This window comes from Molossus molossus, unplaced genomic scaffold (genome assembly GCF_014108415.1).
Source record: "Molossus molossus isolate mMolMol1 unplaced genomic scaffold, mMolMol1.p scaffold_m16_p_10, whole genome shotgun sequence".
NCBI classification, from domain to species: Eukaryota; Metazoa; Chordata; class Mammalia; order Chiroptera; family Molossidae; genus Molossus; species Molossus molossus.
The window spans coordinates 21,247,950-21,270,136 of record NW_023425345.1 but is presented as its reverse complement, the minus strand read 5'-3'; the positions used below and the strand labels follow the sequence as shown (position 1 = coordinate 21,270,136).

The following is a 22,187-nucleotide window of genomic DNA, read 5'->3' as shown; positions in this document are numbered from 1 at the left end:
TGGGCTCACTCCTTAGTCTCCTTCTGCCTCGCCCTGTCCTCCTTTCTTCCCCTCACCTCTGTGTCCTATTATTTTTAGCTTCAGATTTTTAGTGCAGGATCTCTCTCTCCTGCCTTCTCTCCTAGGCCCAGCTGCATTCCTCATATACCACCAACCACATTCCTACCACCACCACCACCTTGCCCCAGACCTGGCCTTTCCAGCTGATTCTTCAGTCTCGGTCAGGCATGGCTGCCCACTCCACACCATCTCTGCCTGCCACCCCAATTCTTTTCAGTTATTCTTCTGGCTTCCTGATGTATCTCCTACGCCTTTTCTTAGCTCCCCCTCAGCCCTGCTGGTCCTTTCTTCTCACCCTGAGACACCCCCTGACTCCTAACCCTGATCTCTCCAAGGTTCCTCCTTGAATAATGTCTTCCTCACCCACTTCCTCCTATAGCAACTTCTCTCTCCCCTATGTGCCAGGCCCTTTGCCTCCTCTTCCTGCCTCCCTGCCAGCTTCCTTACTATCCTTGAAGGGTAGAAGAACTGCAGCTACATCGATGGCTGGTCCAGTTCTGTGTCGTGATCAGGATCAGTCTCCTGCTCCTGCTCCTCCTTCAACCTCTGACGAATCTCAGTGGCCTCAGCCCGATCCTCCTCCTCAAAGAATTCCTTGTCCAGACGTTCCAGGTGTGCCATCTGCACCAGGGCCTCCTGGCGGTAGTCACTCTCATCTGCACATGGGTTGTCCAGCAGCACCAAGGCTCGAAGCTTGGGCAGGTTCCGAAGCTTGGTGAGCTCCCGCAGACTGGTTACCATGTTGCCCCTATGGGTGCAGTCATGAGGGGTTCACTGGGGAATGATAGGTTTTGGAGGCCAGCTACCAGAATTGGGGCCCCTGGGGGAATCTCCCGTGGGCTCTGGTTTCCTTAGAAACACTGCCTCTGTGGATTGGCCTGCCAAGCATGACCAGCTTTGCTGCAGAGTTGCTGTCCAACTCTACTCCTGTCCTGCTTCTGCCCTTCAAGGAATCCCTAAGTGACATATTCTATTCTGCAATATGTCATATTTATCCTTCTGGAACAGCAAAGCTAGGTCACAACCCAGTCTTGTAGTTGGGAAGCAGGGGGGAAATCTCCCTTGCAGGGACAGACTTCTGTGTCAATGACACCTAATCAGAGGTTAAAAGATAGGACTTGGGCCAGTGGAGGAGGAACAGAGATTGAAGCTCAAGGTGGTGGGTGCTATGTTGGTGCTCCCCACTGGAAGGAACCTATAGGTAGGGATAGGCTGGGCCCTCCCAGCCTGAAGAGCAAGCTTTATCTCCTAAGCTTCATGTTCTTGATTCAAGTCTTTATAAAGTCAGGTTTAAATGTTTCCACTTTATCTCAGCGGAGGTGTTAAACCTCACGCCGTTTCTCTCACCAAGAGCACTACATGCACTTTGTGCTGGACTGTCCTGTGCATTGCAGATTTAGCTACTTTGGCCCCAGAGGTCCCTCCTAGACATGAAGACAATGCATCTCAACTACACTTACTACCAAACCTTCCCAGTGCACAGCCACTGAGAAGGATCCACTCTCCCTGCCTAGATTGTTAACTGGAAAACAGAAGCCCCATCCACCCTACCAGACCAATGTGTCAGAGCTAACTAGCAAGACATTGCTCCATGAACTAGGGATGGAATTGGGGTTCAAGGTGCAACCTCATCTCCCTACTTGGAGATTCTGTTTCCATTGCCAGTCTTGACTAAGGAGGCCTTGTTGTTGAAGGAGGCAGTTTCCTTACATCTTTGCTTAATGAAACATACATAAAATCCTCCATTAGACAAGAGTTGCTGAAAGAAAATCCCCGATCCCCTTTTCTATCTAGAGATTTTCTTTCAAATATTCTCCTCTGCTCAAATCTGAGCGTATCTTGTATTTTATATAAGTAAAGGGGCCTTATAGGTGGGACTAGGATAAGAGGGGCAGGAAATGGCAAGGGAAATTGGGGCCCAGAAGATGGAGAAGCAAAATGGAAACTTATATGGGATAGAGCCAAAAAAATAGAGTTAGAGATGAACTGAGTCCCTTGAGAACAGGGACCATATCTGATTCCTTTAGATGTTCCTGAAACACTGCACAAGGCCTGGCACATAGCACATTCTCAATAACTGTATTGAATACATAAGGATTTGGGGGTCTCAGGCTATAAAGATCTCAGTGTTGGAATTAGGAGTGAATGCAGAAGGAAGGAGAGGAGGGATAAGGATCAGGATGGAGGATGAGGTGAAAATCTGGGAGTAGGGTATGATTGGGGGATGGGCCAAAGAAGACAGGGTCAAAAGCTGCTCCTGGTCAGGAGTAGGAGCAAGGTGGGACCTGGAGGGGTGCATACCTCAGGTTGATGTACTGCAATGATTTCATTTTCTCAGAGAAGCCACTCAGAGTTTCTATCTGGTTGTCTCGAAGATGCAGGGTAGTGAGATTTGTTAGGTTCTCTAAGCCTTCCACTTTCTTCAACATGTTCTGGGCCTAGACTCCAGGATACAGTAGATACACCGGGAGAGGGGATAGGGAAGGAAGATAAGTCAGAGAAAGATGCAGCAACAGAGGAAATCTAAAAGGTAGATAGGGAGGGGTGCACAAAAGTAGAGGGGGGTAGAGATCAGTAACGAGAGTAAAGAAATCCAGGAGAAGCTGTCAGTCCAGAGAAAGGTCAGCAGTAACACCCTACTGACTGCTCATCCCACCAAAGCCACCTCTGATTAAAAAGGCAATACTTCAACTCACTCCCAGGTCTAAAAGCCCTCTTCTGAGGAGAAATGACTTCAGCACCATCCTGGAATGAGGACACTTGAGAGTCTAAATGACTGAACTTTTAAGTGGCCTCGTTAGCCTGATGTCTGTACCTCACTTATGGCACATAATGCTGCTACCTGTGTCAAAGCACACTGTTTCTGTATATCCACCCATTGTGTATTATCAGCCCTGCTAGGTGGTTAGCACCTTGTCTGCTTTAACTTTGCATCATCACAGCATCTGGCATCAAGTAAGGGCTCAATAAATGATACCATTTATCATTATGTTGATAAAGTTAGTAGCTGAGACCATTAGAAGTCAGACATCCTGGCCCCCACAACAATGTCCTCTTCCCTGCACCAACCACCTTCTGACCCAGTGAGCTACCAGGAAGAGGTTCTTCAGCTTAGGAAGGTTGATTCCCAGTGTGCTTTCCAGTTGGTTCCCTCGAAGCTCCAGTGTGTGCAGACTGATTAGCTTTTGGGGGTCCAGACCTGTCACCATGTGGATGTTGTTCCCTGAGGAGCAGGAGGGTATATCAAGAACTCAAAGGGCCACTCAAAAATGTTCAGCAGCAGAGCCTGAATTTTGGAAGCCTCTGCATTTTTCTCTCCCTCTAATGCCAGGTGGATATGGGAAGAGACAGGTCCAGACTTAACATCTCAAGGGCCCTGGAGCAAGTGGTCTGGTGGTCCAGGGCCTGAAGGACTTATCCACCCAGCAATCCACATGGCTAACTTCCTCTCCTTCCTTGACTTTAGAGAAAGAGGAAGGGAGAAAGAGAAAGAAACATCAATGAGAGAAACACCCATCAGTTGCCTCTCATACTTGCCCCGACCAGTGATCGAACCTGCAACCTAGGTACATGCCCTGACTGGGAATCAAACCTTCAACATTTTGGTACACAGGACAACACTCCAACCAACTGAGCCACCTGACCAGGGCTCCAATGTCAGCTTTTTAGTGATGCTTGTCCTAACCAACCTGTTTGAAATTGCCACTTGTGCCCACCCCCCCCCCATTCCTTTTACCCTGATATGTTTTTTCCATAGCATACATCTCCTTTTAACTAACTGTATGAATTTACTTATTGTGTTTATTATCTGTCTTCCCCATCTAGATTGTAAGCTACATGAGAATAGGTACTTACTTTGTTTTATCTCCAGTACATAGAAGTGCCATAATGAATCATAATGTGTCTGAATGAATGAGTGAATGCAAATTGCTGTGTGGCACAGCCAAGGACCACACTGCCCACTTCTGTTGGCCCCAGGCCAAGAAGGAAAAAAATCTGTGTAACCCATCCTAAGACCCACCTTTGAGATTCAGGGTGCCCAGTCGAGGATGAGAGATGCCCTCAGTGTCAGTGATCTGGTTATAGGCAAAACTGGCAACCTGCAGGTAGGGCAGTTCATTCAGCTGGGCACTCCGCAGCCGGTTGCCATCAGCCTTGAGCCAGAGCAGGTGGGTGAGGTAATTGAGTGGGGACAAGTCTGTCAGATGGTTCTCAGAAACATCCACATAGCGCAGATGGATGTAGGAACGTAGCAAGTAGATGTCTGTCAGCTCTCTAGGAGATAGTAGAGGCCACAGTTAAGGTTGACAATCCATGCCCTGGCTGGTTTGGCTCAGCAGTTAGAGCGTTGGCCCGCGGACTAAAGAGAACCGGGTTCGGTTCCGGCCAAAGGCATGTACCTCGATTGTGGTTCATCCCAGGTCCTGGTTGGGGCCGTGCGGGTGACAACCAATCGATCTCTCTCTCTCTCTCTCTCTCTCTCTCTCTCTCTCTTTCCCTTCTTCCCTCCCGCTCTATCTGAAGACAAATGGAAAAATGAGGATTAAAAAAAAGAAGAAGAGCCCTGGCCGGTTTGGCTCAGCGGTTAGAGCATCGGCCTGCAGTCCAGAGAGACTGGGGTTTGGTTCCCGCTAAGGGCATGTACCTTGGTTGCAGTTTGTCCCCAGCCCTGGTTGGGTCATGTGGGTGGCAGCCACTTGATGTGTCCCTTTCACGTCGCTGTCTCTCTCTCTCTCTCTTCCTTTCTCTCCCTCCCACTATATCTGAACAACAACAACAACAACAAAAAAGAAGAATCCAGCAAGAATTGGCAGAGGTGCTCAAGCAGAGGGCAACATGGAGCTGCCTTATAATGGGGAGAATGGGTGACATATTGGAGGGGTGAGAGGAAGAGAAGGTAGTGAGCAAGGCCATTGTGTCTGTGAAGGGCTAAGAACTTAAACTCTGAAGGACTCCCCACATACCCTCTCACAGTTCCCAATCCCCGGGCCAGCCCTGATGCAGAGTCTCAGGGCTCCTGAAAAGTAAATTCCATCCTTCCCTTCCACTGGCCCAGGATGAGAGATTCAAACTCTCAGCCAAAACACTCAGGAATGAGGGTGAGAAAGGAGATTGGGTCCTACAAACCTGTCTTCTTCTGCCCCCCCCCCCCATAAACGCACCTCTCTTTAACCTCCAGCTTGACATAAGCATGGGCCAATCCATTGCCAGTCTTACAGAGCAAAGAAAGCCCTTCCTTCATCATGTCCTCCATGAGGGGTGTGGGCATCCACTGCAGGAGAAAGCGGAGTCAAGCATCCCTTTCCAGACCAACCCATCCTTAGCCCTAGGACCTCTCCGTTTCCGTTTCCATGCTCTCACTTCCTCTAAGAAGTCTTCCTCCTCTTTCCTGTCTTCGTCCCACTCCTCTGTCTCCTTCTCATCATCTTCTCTTTCCAGATCATCTTGGTCTGGCTCAAAATCTTCCAGATCCTCTTCATCCGACATCTTTCTTCCCTGTTGAGGGCTCTGGTGTCTGATTAAGCTGGGTCCTCCTCCTGAGAAAGAAGGTCTCCTCTGTGTCTGCCACCCCTCAGCTCCCTCACCTCCATTGATGGGGAGGTATCACTCCTCCCATCACCCTGAGCTCTTCCCAAATATGCTTCTATCCTCATCCCTTTGACCATCTCATTTTGACTCCTAACCTCCTCTTCATATTTCCCACCAAGGACCCCTCTCTTTTCAGGATGCCTTTTCAGACCCCTGAGACCTTCTCTGCCCTTCACAGTGGTTCCAACTCTCCTCCAACAGCTCGGTCTCCCTGCCTCCTGGACTCCCCTCTCCCAGTTCTTCCCACCTCCATTTTAAATTAAGCTATATCGCCCTGGCTAGTTTGGCTCAGCGGTTAGAGCGTCGGCCTGCGGTCTGGAGAGACCCGGGTTCGGTTCCCGCTAAGGGCACGTACTTCGGTTGCAGTTTGTCCCCGGCCCTGGTTGGTCGTGCAGGTGGCAGCCACTCGATGTGTCCCTTCACGTCGATGTTTCTCTCTCTCTCTCCCTTCCTCTCTCTCCCTCCCGCTCTATCTGTACAAAAAATGGAAAAATATCCTCGGGTGAGGATAAAAAAAAATAAAAATAAAAAAAATAAATTAAGCTATATCCACCTTAAAAAAAAAAGCTACCTCCTCTTCTAGTCTCCCTTCCCGACCCCTTCTCCTTCATCCCTAACTCCTGCTCCACTCATTCCTTCTAACTCTCCCACCCTGCTTAGCCCCATTTCCCTGTCCCCTCGGGGACACCAGCCTGACACAGACTCCAGTCCTCCCACCCAATCCTCCTTCCAGAAGGGCGCAGCCTCTGGTTCTGCCCAATTACAAGCAATTCTGGAGAGGGTCTTGGCCCCGAGAGTGAAAGATTGTTTTGGAAGAGGGGGGAAAGGAAAGGAAACGTTGTGTACTATTGTTATGGCAACGGAGAGGCGGGGCTCTGGACGTGCGCAGTTGATATCCGTTGAGAGAAGAGCAGGGTCAGTAGCTGACAGGTTACGAACCCACTGTCTCAAACCCAGGAACCCGGATGATGGGCGTTAATTGGCTGAGGGCGTAAAGCAGCGGGCGGGGCTTAGAACTGCCAAGGTAGGGAGAGGAGGCGGGGCTGCCCATTACGTCACCTGAGACCTTAAAGGGACCGGACCTCCTCAGTGCGAGGTACTGTGAATTCAAAAAAACTCATCCGCGGAAGCAAAAGGCGGGAGCAGAGGGGCAAAAATACCAAGGTAAGTGTTTTTGTTCCCGCTCCCCACCTCCCCCCTAGGGTCGCGTCCATCCCTTATTTTCAGGTAGTGGAGTGGAAGAAGCCAGGACCAAGGTATCTTAAGACCTGAGTTGAAGTCCTGACAGGTCCGCAGTTTACTGGCAACTTACCTAAGACTCCACTTTCTCTTCTGTAAAATAGGCTTAACTTTATACCAACGGCCAGGGATTGAGCACGAGACTAATCTACTCTAAAGAGCTGTACAGACTGCTAAACCCAATTTGGGGGCATTTCACTCCTCCCCATTCTGAACTGGTTTGATGCAAACCTTTTGGGGAGAAAATCCAACATGTGCCCACTAAAATACTCCTCAGACACTATTGTTACATAAATAATCAACCAGAACTGATACAGCCAAACCCAGCCATTCAGGTCTGTGTGACTTACTGAAGGAGATGAAAGGAGAGAGGTTGAGATGCAACAAATATTTTCTGCCAGACATTGTGTGAGATGCTTTTACAAGTGATATTTAATCTCCGCACCAGTCCTGTGAGATAGATACTTGAAAGAAGAGGAAAGACCCAAGGAGGTTAATTTTTCTTTTTCTTTTTCTTTTTATTAGCGAGAAGGAGAGAGGGAGGAAGAGAGAGAGAGAAACATCTATGTGAGAGAGTGGTTGCCACCCACACGACCCCAACCAGGGCCAGGGACAAACTGCAACCGAGGTACATGCCCTTGGCGTCTAACCACTGAGCAAGACCGGCCAGGAGAGGAGGTTAATATTTATAACACAATTCCTGCCCAAGGAAAGGAGATTACAAATCTTGTGGAATCTAATATAAATAAAATAATTAGGCAACAAGATACAATATTATGTGATTAATTGTGAAATTATACATTATAAAGTGGTCTAATGAAAGATGTGGTGGGCTAGAAATCAGGAAATACTACCTCCTACCCTGTCCAGTTTGGGCAATATAGTTAACAGACAAATCTGTTTTTTGTTTGTTTGTTTTTAATTTTTTTCTTTATTAATTTTATATATATATAGAGAGAGAAATCTCTGAGAGAGAACCACCTCCTGCATGCCCCCCACTGGGCCACAACCTGGGCATGTGTCCTGAGCGGGAATCAAACTGGCAATTTTCTTGGTGCATGAGTCAATGCTCAACCACTGAGCCACACCGGTCAGGCACCAGGGGATAATTTTATAGTACATATGTATAAAGAGCTCAGTGGTGCCCTGGCTGGTTTGGCTCAGTGGTTAGAGTGTTGGCCTGCGGTCCAGGGAGACCCGGGTTTGGTTCCTGCTAAGGGCATGTACCTCGGTTGCAGTTTGTCCTCGGCCCTGGTTGGGTCGTGCGGGTGGCAACCACTCGATGTGTCCCTTTTACGTCGATGTTTCTCTCTCTCTTTCTCTCTTCCTCTCTCTCCCTCCCACTCTATCTGAACAAAAACGAAAAAATGTCCTCGGGTAAGGATAGGAAAAAAAAAAGCTCAATGGTTGTGCAAAGAAAGCAGGTAGTTATGCTGGCTGGAACAGTAGGTGCACTTAGGGGTGAAGTAGGAACAGCAAACAGAGCTGGAGCACACTAAGGAATGAAGATTTTATCCTGTAAACTGTGAGGCACCACTGGAGGTGTTATTTCGAGTTTCGTTGACAAGAGCTAAATCTGCACTGTGTAATGAGAACTAGATACTTTATGCTCCTTGATGGCGTCCTTCCCCTAGTAGCTGGCCTAAATAGAACCTTCTTTGATTTTATTTTTATTTATTTATCCTCATTCGAGGACATTTTTCATTTTATTGTTCAGATAGAGTGGGAGGGGGAGAGAGAGAAAAATGTCGATGTGAAAGGGACACATCAAGTGGCTGCCACCTGCACAACCAACCAGGGTTGGGGACAAACCGGCCAGGGCGAACCTTCTTTGATTTTAAAAGTAATGCTTAATTAAAATGAAAATCAAATAATAGAGAAGTGTAGAAGGAGAACATAAAAGTCCATGACTGCCCTGGCCGGTTTGGCTCAGCGGTTTTAACGTCAGCCTGCGGTCCTGAGAGTCCCGGGTTCGGTTACCGCTAAGGGCACGTACCTTGGTTGCAGTTTGTCCCCGGCCCTGGTTGGTCGTGCAGGTGGCAGCCACTCTATGTGTCGATTTCATGTCAATGTTTCTCTCTCTCTCTCTGTTCCTCTTTCTCCCTCCCACTCTACCTGAACAAAAAACAGAAAAATGTCCTCGAGTAAGGATTAAAAAAAAAAAAAAAAGTCCATAACCTCCCTCAGTACCACTCTCATTTTTTAAGAGTTAATTTATTAATAAACATTTTTAAGAAACAGAAGTGTGCCCTGGCCGGTTTTGCTCAGTGATTAGAGCGTCGGCCCATGGACCAATGAGTCATGGGTTTGATTCCAGTCAAGGGTACGTACCTAGGTTTCAGTTCGTCCCTGGCCCTGGTTGGGGTCAGGTGGGAGGCAGCTGGTCGATGACTCTTACATCAATGTTTCTCTCTCCCTCCCCCTTTCCCTTCCTCCCTCCCACTCTATTTGAAGATAAATGGAAAAATATCCTCAGGTGAGGAGAAAAATTTTAAAAGGAAACAAAAGTGGTATCAATCATATATACTGTTCATTATGTCCATTATGTGTATATATGGTAATTATTAAACTGTTTCCTATTGATGGATATTAACTTTAAAAATTGTCCACATTATAAACAGTGTTGCAACAAAAATCCTCATAGACATGTCCTTACTCTTCTGCATAAGTACTCTGTAGCAGTACTTTTCTTTTTTCTTTCTTTTTTTTTTTAATCCTCACCCGAGGATATTTTTCCATTTTTTGTACAGATAGAGTGGGAGGGAGAGAGAGAGAGAGAGAAACATCGATGTGAAGGGACACATCGAGTGGCTGCCACCCGCACGACCAACCAGGGCTGGGGACAAACTGCAACTGAAGTACATGTCCTTAGCGTGAACTGAACCCGGGTCTCTCCGGACCACAGGCCGACGCTCTAACCGCTGAGCCAAACCGGCCAGGGCAGTACTTTTCTAATTGTAGTGTGCATAGGAATTGCCTGAAGTTCAGATTAAAATGTAGATTCGAACCCAGCAAGTGATGCCAGTGCTGCTTGTCCACAGACCACACTGAGTAACATGTCTCTGTGAGATAGTCTTAGAAGGTGCAATTTCTGGTTCAGAGGGTGTGTAATTAACTTTGCCAATCATAACAGGTTGAAAAATAGGTATGTCATTGTTTTGTTTTATTTTTATTTTTTATCCTCACCCAAGGACATTTCTGCATGTATCTTCAGATAGAGAAGAAGGGAGAGAGGGAGGAAGAGAGAGAGAAACATCAACATGAGAGAGACGCGTAGACTGGCTGCCACTCACACAACCCCAACCAGGGCCGGGGACAAACTGCAACCAAGGTATGTGCCCTTAGTGGGAACCAAACCGAGTCTCTCTGGTCTATGGGCTGACACTCTAACTGCTGAGCCAAACCAGCCAGGGCGATATGTCATTATTATTATTATTATTTTATCCTCACCCGATGACATTTTTTTTTGCATTTATCTCAGAGCAGGAGGGAGAGAGAGGGGAAGAGAGAGAGAAACATCAATATGAGGGAGACACATCAACTGGTTGCCACTCACATGACCCCAGCTGGGGCTGGGTATAAACTGCAACCGAGGTACATGCCCTTAGCAGGAACCCAGCCCGGGACATTCTGGTCCGCGGGCCCACGATCTAACCGCTGAGCCAAACTGGCCAGGGCGGTATGTCATTATTTTAATATGTATTTTTTACTGTTGGGGAGATTGTTTCTTTTTGTTTGTCCGTGTATTTGTGTTTGTTTGTATTTATTTTACATATTGCCTTGTCATATCCTTTTACATGTTCCTGCTATGTCATTAATTTTTTTAATTGATTTGTAGGTTTGTTTTTTTTTTAATCCTTAATCGAGGACATTTTTTATCCTTACCCAAGGACATTTTTCCATTTTTTGTTCAGAAGAGTGGGAGGGAGAGAGAGGAAGAGAGAGAGAGAGAAACATCGACATGAAAGAGACATATCGAGTGGCCGCCACCCGCACAACCCAACCAGGGCCGGGGACAAACTGCCACCAAGGTACGTGCACCTTAGTGGGAACCGAACCCGGGTCTCTCTGGACCGCAGGCTGACGCTCTAACCGCTGAGCCAAACCGGCCAGGGCTTGTAGCTCTTTTTGATTTGGACATTAATTGTGGCAGAAACTGCCGCTTGCCTGTCCCGACTGGTTTGGCTCAGGGTTTAGAGTGTTGGCCCGTAGACCAGAGTCACGGGTTCGATTCCCGCTAAGGACATGAACCTTGGTTGCAGTTTGTCCATGGTCCCGGTTGGGGTCGTGTGGGTGGCAACCACTCGATGTGTCTCTCTCACGTGGATGTTTCCCTCTCTCTTTTCCTCCCTTCCTCCCTCCTGTTCTATCTAAAAATAAATGCAAAAGTGTCCTCAGGTGAGGATTAATAAAAAAAAGAAGAAGAAGAAAGAAACTGCCACTTGCCTATCTGATTCTCATTCTTCCCTTTTTTCTCCCTAACAGAACTATTTTTAAAAAGCTTTATTAACATATAACTAACATACCATAAAATTCACCCATTTAAAACGTACAATTCAATGGCTTTTAGTACGTTCAGCATTGTGCAACCATCACCGTAATCGTAATTAAATTTAGCACATATTCATTACCCTAAAAAGAAGCCCTCTACCCCTTAGCCATCATATCCCAATCCCCCTTCCACTCCTGCCTCTGGCAACCACTAGTCCCCTTTCTGTCTCTATAGATTTGCCTATTTTTTATACTTTATATAAATGAAATCATACAACATGTGGTCCTTTATGACTGATTTCTTTCACTTGGCATGTTTTCAGGGTTCATCCACATTGTAGCCCATATCAGTACTTCATCTCTTAATTGCTGAACAATATTTCATTGTATGGTTTTTAGTCTTAAATTTATCTCAAATAATTTTTATGTATAGTGTGAGGTAAGGATTTAACATTTTGCCAGAAAGGGAGCTGATTTTCTCAACACCATTTGTTAATTAATCCCATCCTTCCCCTATTGATTTGAAATGCCATCTTTATTATTATTTATATACAGTTTTCTGAGCTATATTTTTCATTGATCTATATATGTCTGGCTATTTTTGCTGTCTTAGCTATTTTTTTAAAAAATATTTTTTCTTTATTGATTTTAGAGAGAGAGAGAGATAGAAACATCAATGAGAGAGAACATCGATTGGCCACCTCCATCACGCCCCCCCACTGAGGATTTGGCCTACAACCTGGGCATGTGCCCTGACCCGGAATCAAACCGGTTATCTCTTAGTGCATGGGTGGGTACTCAACCACTGAGCCACACTAGCCGGGCTTAGCTATTGATTTTTCTATATATATCATGTATCCTGCTACCTTATTTGTTCTAATAATTGAGCAGATAGTCTCTCTATTGGATAGAGAGAAGTGGAGGAGTTCAATAAATTTTAAGATGCTAAATTCCTAAAATATATAGAAAATGCAGATTATATATTATCTATGGTATATGATTCATTGAAGGTGGAAGAATCTTGAAGCAGAAAGAATGGGAAGCTGAGGATGCTAAGGGCCTGGAGTAAGAAGGTGGGATAGAGAGGAAAGTTCAACAGGACTCAACAACTGAATGGACATAGGGTATGGAGAAGAGGAATGTATCTAAGGTTTGGCTGAATCCCAAGATTCCTGGGAAAATAGTATTGGCAGTAAACGGAATAGAGAAGTGTGTGAACTTGGAGCTGCAGAAGATGATCACTTTCTTTGGGACTTACTGAGATTGCAATGGAACATCCAGATGGAGGTGTCCCTTTTACCACTGGACAGGAGGCTAGAACTGAACCTCAAAATGGCTGATCATTTTGCTCCCCTCTGCCTTCCAGGACTGCAGCCCACAGTACTGCCTTCTCCTATGGCTGAATTTTCTCACTGTTGTGTGATGCCTGCAGGTAGCAATCAGGGACCCAATCAAAACCAGTCACACTCAGACAGGGAGAGTTCCTTTTTGCTACTTTCTCATAAGAGCAAGGAATCTTCTTTTCCAGAATCCCCCACTACCCCAGGATTTATTTTTATGTGAAATAATAAATGTCCTTTAATACCATTAGGTCAGAGTTTCTGTGACTCAGTGGAAAGCATCTTGATAACACCTGTTACTTTTTTTGTATCTCTACCAGTCATAGTTTGCAGCACTTCAACAAAAGCTCTGCGTGTACACGTGTTTCCCATTTTTCACGTTCAAATTATACTCTAAATAACATTTATAGCTGTGATGTGCCGGTAAATGTTTTTTCTTTTTCTTTTTCTTTTTTTGTGGTATGTGCCCCTAGTGGGAACCGAACCCGGGACTCTCTGGTCCACAGGCCGACGCTCAACTGCTGAGCCAAACTGACCGGGGCTGTGCCAGTAAATGTTTAACACAGGCTCTCCAGGGAGAACAAAAGCCCTAATTTTTAGCATTTGCTTATTTCTCTTGTGTAAACACTCTTACCATGGCTGATTACAAGCTAGCAACTCATAATATGGTGTCTCCATACATGACCATACAATAGAGGTAAATAACTTCAAGAGCACGATAATAGTAAAATTATTATGGGCTGAATTGTGTCTTCCTAAAATTAATATATTGAAGCTCTAACCCCCACCCCAAATACCTCAGAATGACTGTATTTGGAGACTGGGCCTTTACAAAGATGATTAAGTTAAAGTGAGGGCTGGTCGGGCCCAAATCCAATCTGACTGGTGTCGGTGTAAGAAGGGGAAATTTGGACACAGGGGTGCACATGTGCAGAGAAAAAGACTGAGGGCAAAGAAGGCAGCCATCAAGCTAAGGACAAAGGCCTCAGAAGAAACCAAACCTATTGACACCTTGCTCCTGGACTTCTTGCCTCCAGAACTGTAAGAAAATAAATTTCTGTTGTTTAAACTGCTAGTATTTAGTTATAGCAGATCTAGGAAACTAATACAAAAAATGTATTAAAATAATGAGAAAGTGATGGGTTTTTGAGTACTTTATTTATTTTTGTCTATATGATTTAGTTAAAAATTTTTTTTAGAATTACAGGGTCACATTTTAACTCCCAAATTTTATAGTTCAGCATTAATATCACCATGTATACAAATGATGTAAAACAAATACAGTGGGTTTGTTTTTTTTTTAATCCTCACTCGAGGACATTTTTGCATTTATCTTCAGATAGAGCAGGAGGGAGTGGGGGGAGAAAGAGAAACATCGATGTGAGAAAGACACATTGAGTGGCTGCCACCCACATGACCCCAACCGGGGCCAGGGACAAACTGCAATTGAGGTACATGCCCTTAGCGGGAACCAAACTGGGACTCTCTGGTCCGCAGGCTGAGGCTCTAACTGCTAAGCCAAACCGGCCAGGGCTACAGTGGTTTTTTGTTTTTTTTTATCCTCACCCGAGGACATTTTTCCATTTTTTGTTCAGATAGAGTGGGAAGGAGAGAGAGGAAGAGAGAGAGAAACATCAATGTGAAAGAGACATATTGAATAGCTGCCTCCCGCATGACCCAACCAGGGCCGGGGACAAACTGCAACCGAGATAACGTGCCCTTAGAGGGAACCGAACCCGGGTCTCTCAGGACCGCAGGCCGATGCTCTAACTGCTGAGCCAAAGTGGCCAGGGCTACAGTGGTATTTTTAATACAAATAAACATCTGTTTATTGGGAAAAACTATACTTCATATCTACAGAAACAATCCATCTTTTCCAAACAACATCCAAAATTAAAATTAACTACAAAATCTCCAAAACAAAGAAAATTGCCTCAGTTTAAGCTATTCTAAGAAAAACGAACCCATAACACATTACAAAGGTGATCTAAAGACTGTAGCCGGAATTGCTTTTTGTAGTGTTTTTCCCAATGAATATACAATTTAATTTTTAATAATGACTGCATTTAACAACCAGCTCACAGAATTAGTGAAAAATTAACAATCAGCTCTCACAAGCCAGTTCCAGCACACTATTGTGTATTCCACTGCGTCCCATATTTTTATTTCCAACCAAGAACTCTTTCCTCAGCCCCAGGCTTATACACCCAACCTCCTACTTCTTTGTTCTAAGACTCACAGACATCTCATACTTAACATATCGAAAAACAAATTCTGTATATTTTCCCATAACTGTGTTTTTTCAGCATTCCCTACATTACTATTCAGATTTTCAAACCAGAAACCCTGGGTCATCCTTGTCATTTTTTCTTCCTCAGGGATATCTTGCCCCACTGGCTCCCACTGAATCTACCACCAAGTGTGATCAGTTCTACCTCCAAATGTATCTTGAATCTATCTACTTCTCTCCATCTTCTGTGATACCTCTCTGGTCCAAACTACTATCATCACTCCCTGGAACTACTACAGTAGCCTCCTAAGTGGTCTTCCTGATTCCACTTTTTCTCTCATCTAACAATCTTCCATGAGCAGCCACAGTGAACTTTTTCAATTGTAAAGAGAATCCTCTATTTTAACCCTCTCAGGCTTTCCTATTTCTCTTAGGATAAAATACCTACTCATCACCATGGCCTCTATGCAAAGCTCAGCAAGGTCTGTCATGAATGACCTTTGCAATTGGGCTTGAGCCACACACTTGGGCCACACAGATCCCTTTTCAGTTCCTCCTACCACTAAGCTCCCTCCCTCTTCGGGCTTTCACTTATGCTCTTCTGTGTGTAAGTCAACTAACTCCTGCTCATCCTCTAGGCCTCAGATTATATAGGACCTTCTTAGAAAGGCCTTTCCTGATATCTAATCCAAATTAGGATCCCCTCTTATAGTTCCGTGCTTTTACTTGATAGCAGTGATCACAATTTGTCTTTATATATAAATTTGTGGATCAAGTTTGTTTCCTTCTAGATGTCATCATGGACTTCTATGTTAGCTTCTTCTAACTCCCATAGACCCTGAGCTTCACAGTGAATTTTAGTGCCTGGCACAGGCACATAGTAAGTGCTCAATAAATAAATACTTGCTGAGTGACTATTGAATGTGTTTTTTTAATCCTCATCCGAGGACATTTTTGAATTTATCTTCATATAGAGCAGGAGGGATAGAGGGGGAAAGAGAGAGAGAGAAACATTGATGTGAGAGAGACACCGAGTGGTTGCCACCCACACGACCCCAACTGGGGCTGGGGACAAACTGCAACCGAGGTAGGTGCCCTTAGCGGGAACCAAACCCGGGACTCTCTGGTCCGCAGACCGATGCTCTAACTGCTGAGCCAAACCAGCCAGGGCTTAATGTGTACCAGGAGGTCACTGGTTCGATTTCCCCTCAGGGCACATGCCCATTGTGGGCCTGATGGGGGGGGGGGGAGGATGCAGGAGGCAGCCAATCAATGTTCTCTATCGTCAGTGTTTCTCTCTCTCTCCCTCTTACTTCCTCTCTCTCTAAAAATCAATAAATACAAAATATATATATATATATATTTTTAAAAAGAGCCCTGGGCAGTTTGGCTCAGCGGTTGGAGTGTTGGCCTGCGGACCAGAGAGTCCCGGGTTCGGTTCCCGCTAGGGTCACGTACCAAAAAAAAAAAAAATAGTTTGGTTACCTTTCACATGGAAAACTTATTAATAAAGTGATAACAGCCCTAGCTGGTTTGGCTCAGCAGTTAGAGCGTTGGCCCACGGACCAATGAGTGACGGGTTCGATTCCGGTCAAGGACATGTACCTCGGTTGTGGTTCGTCCCTGTCCCTGTCCCTGGCCGAGTCGTGTGGGAGGCAACCAGTCAATGTGGTTCTATCACATAGATGTTTCTCTCTGTCTCTCTCTTTCCCATCTGTCTAATAATAAATAGAAAAGTATCCTCGGGTGAGGAAGAAATAAATAAAGTGATAACAGAAAAAGGTTTTAAATAAAATTAAAGTAATCAAAGGTGCCCTGGCCTGTGGCTCAGTTACTTGGTGCATTGTCCCACAGACCAAAAAGTTTTGGGTCCTATTCCAGGTCAGGGCACATACAGGTTGGGGGTTTGATTCCTGGCAATCGATCTATGTTTCTCTCTCTCCCCCTTGCTCTCTCTCTAAAACCAATAAAAACACATTCTCGGGTGAGGATTATAAAAGTTATCAAAGGCACCCTCTCAACTTGGATTTGCCCTTATAGATGAAATGTGCTTACCTCCTCCCTCTACTTAATGTTTTTTTTAAAAATGTTTTTATGGATTTTTTTTTAGAGAGAGGTGAGACAGATAGAAACATTGATATGAAACAATGATCAGCTGCCTCCTGCACGCCCCCTACTGGGTATCCAGCCAACAACCTGAGCAAGGCCCTGACGAATCAAACCAGGACTTCTCAGTCCATGGGGGGATCTTCAATCCACTGATCCGCACCCACTGGGCTCCTCCCTCCACTTTGAGAATCACTGATGAGGAGTGAACAAAGGACAAGCCAGGGAGATAATACCAGGTTAGGATTCACTAGAAGAAAGGAGAAGCTCTGAAGGATATAAAGGTGGAAGGAAAACTAAAAAAAAAAAAGGGGGGGGGCAGTATTTTAAAAATTAGCAAGGATAAACAAAGGGGTGTTAGATTTGGCAAGTAAGACTTTCGATGACTGACTAATCTAGGTAAGGTTGGCAGAGCTGAAGAGGCACTGGTTACTGTAGTTGGTGTGCTCCTTTATACTACACTATATATATATAACAGTTTCTAACATAACCTGTCTCCTACTTCCAGCCTTTCCCTGCAGAGTGCAAAAAAGATTCTCTCAGCCTGGCTGGTGCGGCTCAGTGGTTGAGCACCCACCCTTGCACCAAGAGGTCTCAAGTTGGATTCCTGGTCAGGGCACATGCCCAGGTTGTGGGCCCGATCCCCAGTGCGGGGCATGCAGGAGGCAGCCAATCGATGTTCTCTCTCATTAATGTTTCTCTCTCTCCTTCTCCCTTCTAAAATCAATAAAGAAAAAAGAAAATTAAAAAAAGAAAAAGAGATTCTCTCCAGTGGAGGGTCCCTAGACATAATTACCTTGATAGCAGGAAGGAGAGGGAGAAGAGGAAGCAAAGAAAAAAAGTTTGAAGGATGGAGTAAATGAGCCTTTTTATGTTTGTTTGTTTGTTTTTTCATCCTCACCTGAGGACATTTTTCCATTTTTTGTTCAGATAGAGTGGGATGGAGAGAGAGGATCAGAGAGAGAGAGAAACATCGACGTGAAGGGACACATCGAGTGGCTGCCACCCGCACGACCGACCAGGGCCGGGGACAAACTGCAACCCAGGTACATGCCCTTAGCGGGAACCGAACCCGGGTCTCTCCGGACCGCAGGCCGACGCTCTAACCGCTGAGCCAAACCAGCCAGGGCTAAATGAGCCTTTTAAATGTAAAGAAACTCGGGGTGCAGAAGCACGAGTCCCTTCCGCTCCATTGGGGTAGCGCTGCCCATCCGCAGCCGGCGCAGCGGCCCTCGTTTCCGCCCTGGGGCCTTTGTTCCGGAACGTAACGTTCCAGATGCGAACGCAGGCACCGGAAAGACGTTAAAGGGGCGGAAGCGGCCGTCCAGGGCAGGGCCCGAGGTGAGGGGTTCCTGGCTCCGTCGCGGTTGGCGGACGCAGGCTGGAAGGCGACCCGGCAACTGGTGCGGCCGCTGGGGGGCGCGCGAGCCTCTGCGCCGCCCGCTGCTCACGTGATCGCTTGCCCGCCGTGAGTCAGCGCCCCGCCCACGCGGCCTGGGCGCAGGTTACGCAATTGGCACCCGGGACGGCAGCGCCGGGCGCGGCTTCTCACTGTGGCTGACGGTTTCTGCCGTCGCCAGCTTGTCACGCCCCTCGGGTTTTGCAGAATGGGTTTTGTCGTTTAACCTTTCCAAGCCTGGTTGACCAGCCTGTGAAAATTGGGATATCTTTGCTGTGAGGTTTACATGAGATAGGGTGGTGTTTCATCATAATGGAACGCAACGGCCGTTCCACGCGAGTGTGAGATGGGAGACCATTATGTTCTCTTGGCACTAGGTCTGGGCCTTTCAGTGTGTGTATCTTGTGCAGCTGACTGCGATTCTAGTGTTTTGTTTTAAAAACTGGATTCTAGTGTTTTAAGATGCTTTTTTTCCCATATAACAGTACCTAGTTGAAGGCAATCCAGGCATTTCATTTGGCACCAAACCAAATTTACAGCAATCCCTTTCCATGCTGGAGAAAAAAACCTAGCTTACTTCCAGAGGGTGGTATGTCCATCTCCCATGTTGCACATAAATATGACCTCAAGAAATCCACACGTGCCCTGGCCGGTTTGGCTCAGCGGTTGGAGCATCGGCCTGCGGACCAGAGAGTCCTGGGTTTGGTTCCCGCTAAAGGGCAGGTACCAAAAAAAAAAAAAAGAAAGAAATCCACAAATGCAGTCAAAATTCAACAAATTTGTGAAGCCAGGTCATCAAGTTCACCTATAACTACTCCAGTGGCAACAAAGTTTATGTCATAACTTTTTTTTTTTTAATCCTCCCTCGACATTTTTCCGTTTATCTTCAGACAGAGTGAGGGAGAAAGAGAGAAGAAGAGAAAGAAACATCAGTGTGAGAGAGACACATCATTGGCCACCTTCCACACGACCCTGACCAGGACCAGGATCAAACAACAACCTGCCCCTGACCGGAATGAGCCAAACCAGCCAGGGCCATGTAATAACTAACTCTTTGATGAAGACTGAAAGAGCACTAAATTTATGCCTGGAAGAAATGAACTAAAAATCTGTTACTAACCATGACAATATGTATGTAGGGAAGAAAAAAAAAGGAGAAAAAAAAAGCTCTTGGTCTCAGGTCACAGTTCAAACCTTCTGCCAGAGAAGACAGCCTCTGGATGGAAGGATTTCAAAACCAGCCTCGGATGGCATAACAGTTTTAGAAACCACTTTAACCTCAAAAACATGCAAACTGTTGGTGAGGTTGTATTTGTGGAGGAACAGGCAGCAAAACCCACCCAGAGCTACTGAAAAGAATTACTGGACAAAGGGCTATCTTCCAGAATATGAAGTTGGTTTCTTCAAGGAGGAAGATACCCAGCGGCTTTTCTGTTTCCAAGCTAGATACCCAAGGTTTGAAGGCAACTAATGACCTTATGACTCCCCCTCCCCACCCTGTCTCATGGTGGCAGTGTAGCTCTGTATTTAATAAAGTCAGACATGTTCTACCAGGATACAATTCCCCGTGCCATAAAGAGAAAAAAGTGTTGCTTGTACTCTAGCAATCAAATGCAAAGCCCAGGGTGACTGCAGCACTTTTCCTGATTTGGTTCTAGAAGTGGACTAGGACCTCAAAGAGAAAGGCCTTGGCTATAGTGTTGCTGATTGCAGACAGCAGTACCATGCTAAGGTACCACGTACTTCATGAGTGTGCTCATAAGTCTTCCTCCCCCAACATCACCCCTGTCCTTCACTCTGCTGATCATAAGTATGATTTGCTGTTTCAAAGCCACATCATGAGGCTGAGATTCCTCCTTGACTCCCAGAGCCATGAATATGGCTTAATAAGCTGGAAGAGTTGGAAGTTCTTCAGTATTGCCAGTTGTATCACTTATATTACACAGACAGGGAAACAATCAAGCCTAAAATAGTCCATGCATGTTGAAGGATGTGCTTAGGATATAAGGATTCCTTATTAACAAAGGATTGGCCCTGGCCAGTTTGGCTCAGCGGTTAGAGTGTAGGCCTGCGGTCCAGGGAGACCTGGGTTTGGTTCCCGCTAAGGGCACGTATCTTGGTTGCAGTTTGTCCCTGGCCTGGTTGGGTTGTGCGGGTGGCAACCACTCGATGTGTCCCTTTCACGTCGATGTTTCTCTCTCTCTACCCCCACTCTACCCCCCCTCCTTTCCACTCTATCTGAACAAAAAAAAAAAAAAGGAAAAATGACCTCAGGTGAGGATTAAAAAAAACAAAGGAATGAAACTCATTGTTTAAGTGGCCTAGCAAGTGGATAGTAGTGGCTTGTGGAAGAAATTGAAGAGCTTCTTGAGAGCCACAGAGAAACACTAATAAAAAGCTTGAGGAACTGATAAAATCCCCCAAAGACAAAGATATGATGAACAGGAGGAAAAGACCAGTTCAAATCTTCATGGTTATGTTGAAGTGCTCCATGCTGCCAAAAACCTGAATGATTTAATTTCTGAATAAAAGTGCTCTGTGGAGAGAAACCTGAAAATTACATGTGGTTTAATGTATACATTGTAAATTTTTATAAACCAGCAACTGTGTATATAAGTATGCACCCAATAAAAATTAATGCTTAGGCCACCAGAAGACTTGTACAATACATAGTAGCTTTCTCTATAATAGCTAAACACTGGAAACCATTCAAATGCCCATCAAGAGTAGAATAGATACATTGTAGTATATACATACAATGGAATATTGTAAAACACTGAAAATAATGAGCTACTATTTCATGCAACATGGATGACTCACAGACATAATATTGAGAAAAATAAGTCAGACACAAAAGAATACATAGTATATGGTTTCATTTCTATGAAATTGAAGAGGCAAAGATAATCTATATTGATAGAGGTCAAATAGCATTGATCTTTACAAGTGTAGTGTTAGGAAAGGGCAAGAAGGAGTCACAGCTATCGGGATGCTGGAGATACACTTGATCTTGATGTAAATGGTGGTCACATAGTATATAAATATGTAAAAATTAATTTAGCTATTTAAGATTAGCAGACTTTACATATGTTACATGTTTAAAAAAAGTACAAAGTTAAAACTATTTTTGTAGCATTATGGAATATTTCAGTTATTGTCAACAAATGTTTGAGTAATTCAGGATCCAGTGGCAACAGTTGGTGAATACCATGTTTTAAACAACCAGTAATTTCTCAAGCTGAACTAGAGTCAGCTATGGCTTAGGCTCATTTGTTTCTCTGTCCCCTAAGCCTTCATCCATTTGGTTATCACACAGATCTGTACTCATATTCATCATAGATCAATATCCATAGGCATTATATCATTATTTTGGTTGTCACACTGACAAGAACATCCAGGTTGAGTGAATGACAAGTGTTCAGGTCACATTTCTGTTGTTGTTAATCCTCACCTGAGGATATTTTTCCATTGATTTTTAGATAGAGTGGAAGGAAGGGAGAGAGAGAGAGAGAGAGAGACATCAATATGTCACATCTATTGGTTGCCTCCTGCACAACCCCAACCAGGGCCAGGGAGCAAACCTGCAACCCAGGTATGTGCCCTTGTCCAGGAATCAAACTTGCAATACCTTGGTCCACAGGCCAATGCTCTAACCTCTGATCCAAACTGGCCAGGGCCACATCCTTCTTATTAATGTGCTTTTTTTCCCCTCCTTAATTAAACTATAAAATTT

At 45.3% G+C, this 22,187-nt stretch overlaps 1 protein-coding gene across 1 annotated transcript; it reads right to left on the bottom strand.

The window, feature by feature from the left end:
- Positions 1 to 506: 506 nt before the first annotated feature.
- On the bottom strand, positions 507 to 5,595 carry LRRC23 (leucine rich repeat containing 23). The gene is made up of 6 exons (XM_036252600.1): positions 5,422 to 5,595; positions 5,223 to 5,332; positions 4,082 to 4,335; positions 3,153 to 3,283; positions 2,362 to 2,498; positions 507 to 808 (listed from the first exon to the last, which is right to left on the bottom strand). The coding sequence occupies exons 1-6, from the start codon at positions 5,545 to 5,547 to the stop codon at positions 535 to 537; spliced, it is 1,032 nt and encodes a 343-aa protein (XP_036108493.1). The 5' UTR covers positions 5,548 to 5,595; the 3' UTR covers positions 507 to 534.
- Between the last annotated feature and the right edge of the window lie 16,592 nt (positions 5,596 to 22,187).

What these genes read in the sequence shown, in the direction of transcription:
- LRRC23 (XM_036252600.1), bottom strand. Translation starts at nt 5,547, where the DNA reads ATGTCGGATGAAGAGGATCTGGAAGATTTTGAGCCAGACCAAGATGAT. An exon ending in AAGCTGGAGGTTAAAGAGAG is followed by an intron (nt 4,336 to 5,222) that starts GTGCGTTTATGG and finishes ACTATCTCCTAG; the next exon opens with AGAGCTGACAGACATCTACT. An exon ending in TTGCAGTACATCAACCTGAG is followed by an intron (nt 809 to 2,361) that starts GTATGCACCCCT and finishes CTGCACCCATAG; the next exon opens with GGGCAACATGGTAACCAGTC.